We start from the raw sequence: 3,797 nt of genomic DNA, 5'->3' as shown, positions 1-3,797 counted from the left end.
ATCAATTTTTACTCCAAATGAATAAGTCTTGATTATTCAAAGATCAACTTCCAATGAATCAGAAATTAAGGTAGAAGAAATCGATTAGGTTGAATAAGAAATAGAGGAAATATAACTAACCTTTGGGCGTCTTGAGAAACAGAAGTCGTTTGAATTCTTTGCTATTGGTGATGGTATTTTGATTATCATTCTCTCCCTCAGTCTTGTAAATTTTGTTGATTGTAGTAGGGTCATGGTCAACATGTGCATCAAAACTCAGTTGATGCGGCCGAAGGTCGATGGAAACGGGACGATATGATTTTGTGGGTGTTGATGGAAGAGGCAATAGGGTTTTAAATAAAGTAATTTGCCTAAATTAAAGGGTATTTATTAAAATTAAAAAAAATCCCTACATCCATATAATATTTGTTCATCCACATTTGAACCTACTTCTATATATATATATATATATATATATATATATATATATATATATATATATATATATATATATATATATATATATAGAGAGAGAGAGAGAGAGAGAGAGAGAGAGGAATGATCATTTCAGAACTTATAGTTTTCCAAGAACCCGAGAACTAAAAGTGGATCGTTAGATCGAAAAAATAAATGGCTAAGATACTTGGTGGCATCTTTTTAAAATAAGTCGAAAAGTAAATATGCAAGGGTGTCTTAATCAAATTAAATAGGGGTATTTTTGGAATCACAATCACAATTATAATTTCTTTAATTTATGATCTGATAAATAAGATTTTTAAAAACTCACATCTCTTTATTATCTCTCATTCTCTCTCACTCGTCGATAGCAATTCAGAAATCCATGCTCTCTTTCACCTTCGTCCATAACTACTGTTCCTAGATCCAGGTGGTGGCCACCTACCGAGAAAATTTTTGAACGGCGGAAAAGAAATCAATTTCCGTCTTCTTCACTGTATTTGTTGTCTCGATTCTCTTTTTTTTTTTCCTCTAGTAGCATCCCAATTAGAGAAGAAATCAACGTCCACTTCACTGGCTTCCGATCTCTCATGTTCGTCTTCGGCCTTTTTGGAATGCACAACGTCCACTCCTCCACAATTTCTTCAAGATATGGACTTAATCATCCTCTCACACATCTCTTTCTCACCAACTCTCTCTCCACTTTCCCTCATATTGCCACTGTAGAAAATCCCTAGAACGTCGAGTCTTTGATTTTTGCATTGATCATCATCCATCAAAGAACTACTCGATCATAACGTTTGTTTGTTAAGAACGACTGTCGAATGGATAGACGAGTGGAAAATATGGAAGATGGATGATAGAGCGGGGAAGATTCAAAGGGTGGTGCATCCGACAATCGAACCTCTAATTTATCTTCTAGGAACTTGGAGAGGTGAAGGAGATGGCGGTTTCCCCACCGTATCCTCCTTCATATATGGTGAATAGCTCAACTCTACTCATCCCGATAACAAGGTACCTCTAAATCTATCTAGGTTTAATATTTAATCAAATGGAAAGTGCTTGTTATTGTTTACTGAAATCAGAAATTCATCATCTTAAATTCACAATCATCGACTGGTGACTCTACTCGGCAGAAGGACAACGACCACAACTGCAGCTCCGATTGTACATTCTCCGGTGAAGGTTCTTTCATTTACTTCCACCCAACATGTCCTCTTCTAATAACAAGTAATTCTGAATTCCTCCCAGTCTCGAGAACTTCAACAATACTTCAGATTTATCACATTCATCATTTTCATCTTTATCAATACATGTAGTGGTTTGACTTTTTTTCTATTTAATAATGGTGATGAATTCAATTGTGCCGATGGTTATGGCTGGAGTGTTAGGTATTTACAGGTTGATTATTGTTGTGATTATCAGTAACGAGATTAACCCAAATGCCAAATCTTATTATCTCTTTGATGGATACGCTCATCCAATTAGAGGAAGATACTATTCCTCTAAAAAAATTTCACAAAATGTTGAGTTAACAGATCCAATTGTCTCAAGATTTAATGTTCCATGTATTGTAAAGGTTATACGTAATATCATTATAACCTTTTTTCCATGTCTAATAACTTAATATACCAATATATATGTTAATAAACATGGTTTAATACAAATACAGGATGTGGTTGACCCTCTGATGGATGAAATGCTTGCTAAGTTTGTGGTTGATAGTCACTTCAAATACCAACCGAAAGGTGCCAACTTGGATGACAAATCCATTAACAATTCCCAAGAAGACATTGATGCCTATGTCATGATGATGGATCTTGAGGTACCAGTATCATACCACAACTGCCCTTAGGTTTTGTGTTTTTTAGATTTATTAAAGTTTGTTTTTTATTCAGATACTTCCTCAAGATATGCTGAAGAAGTACATCATGTTTGCGAAATTACATGTTTTCCCAAAATTGCATGATGTTGATTTAGACAAACTTCCAAAAGTTTATGCTGAGCTGAGAAGAGAATCGTCGGTAAGTTTTTTTATTAAAAAGTGTTTCTTATCTTAGGACTTATAACCTAATTGAGGATGAATAGATTGGTTATATGCATTTTACCCTTTTAGCTATGATTGCTTTCAATAAATATCTTCATGAGAATTATTAGAACGCATTGATATACAAACCGGTAATTGTCCTAATTCTTTATAATCATTTTCATTTATTAATGATACTAAAAAAGTTCATGCCATATTTGTTTATTTTATGGTTGTCACTTATGGAGGACAATCAAAGTAGCATATGACATGATTAAGTTGCAAATTTGGGTTGCTTTCTAGATGGTCAATAATGGAATTTATTTTATCACCATACTTTAACATGCCTACAATGAAAAACATAACAAAAACATGCAAAATGAGCACATCATGATTAATGACCTTATATATAAATTATTCAAATGACTACCCTTGTCTTTGCATTCTAATAAAAATAACACATGATAATGTGATATAGAATTAATTACATGTAATTTATATATGAATTATATGTGATTCATATGTGTATTGCATGTGATTCACATGTAAATCATATGTAATTCACATATGAATTACATGCGATTCATATGTAAATCACATAAGAATCATATGTGATACATATGGAAATCACATGTAATTCACATATGACTCACATGTAATTCATATATGAAATACATGTGATTCACCTGTAAATCACATATAATTCACATACGAATTACATCTGATTCACATGTAACTCACATATGAATTACATGTGATTCACATGTAAATCACATATGAATTACATGTGATTCACATGTAAATCACATGTGATTCATATGCAAATCACATATGAATTACATGTGTTTCACATATAATTCACTTATGAATTACATGTGATTCACATATTAATTACATGTGTTTCACATATAATTCACTTATGAATTACATGTGATTCACATGTAAATCACATGTAATTCACATATGAAATACATGTAATTCAAATATGAATTACATATGATTCACATGTAAATCACATCTGTATTTTGTGAGTGTTTTTGCACCAATCAATTTCTTTTTAATTTTCTTCTGGATTTGGAAGAAATTGTGGTGAATATTGAAGAGGTGAAAATGAAAAATTGAAGAAAATATGGAAATATTGACACGAAGACATGAAAACGCTTTGAAATTTTGTAGCATTTTTTTGTTTTTTTATATTTTATTTTGTATCGAATAAAATATTTAAAGTATTGTATTTATAGATTACTAAAGAAAATGAATTTTCTTATGATATCCTTAAAAATATTATAGTATATGAAATATGCATATATGCATAAATGTAACGTTGATTTTTTTG

At 31.5% G+C, this 3,797-nt stretch overlaps 1 protein-coding gene across 1 annotated transcript; it reads left to right on the top strand.

Moving 5' to 3' along the window:
* The first annotated feature begins 1,780 nt into the window (after positions 1–1,780).
* LOC145050178 (DNA replication licensing factor MCM2-like) lies at positions 1,781–2,557 on the top strand. Its single transcript, XM_078998468.1, has 4 exons — positions 1,781–2,014; positions 2,108–2,260; positions 2,334–2,459; positions 2,552–2,557. The coding sequence occupies exons 1-4, from the start codon at positions 1,781–1,783 to the stop codon at positions 2,555–2,557; spliced, it is 519 nt and encodes a 172-aa protein (XP_078854594.1).
* The last annotated feature ends 1,240 nt before the right edge of the window (positions 2,558–3,797 follow it).

Source organism: Lactuca serriola, chromosome 5 (genome assembly GCF_051521515.1).
Source record: "Lactuca serriola cultivar US96UC23 chromosome 5, Lser_US96UC23_V15, whole genome shotgun sequence".
In the NCBI taxonomy this organism is placed as follows: Eukaryota; Viridiplantae; Streptophyta; class Magnoliopsida; order Asterales; family Asteraceae; genus Lactuca; species Lactuca serriola.
Note: the sequence above shows the minus strand (reverse complement) of the source record. Positions and strands in the feature narration are given on the sequence as shown.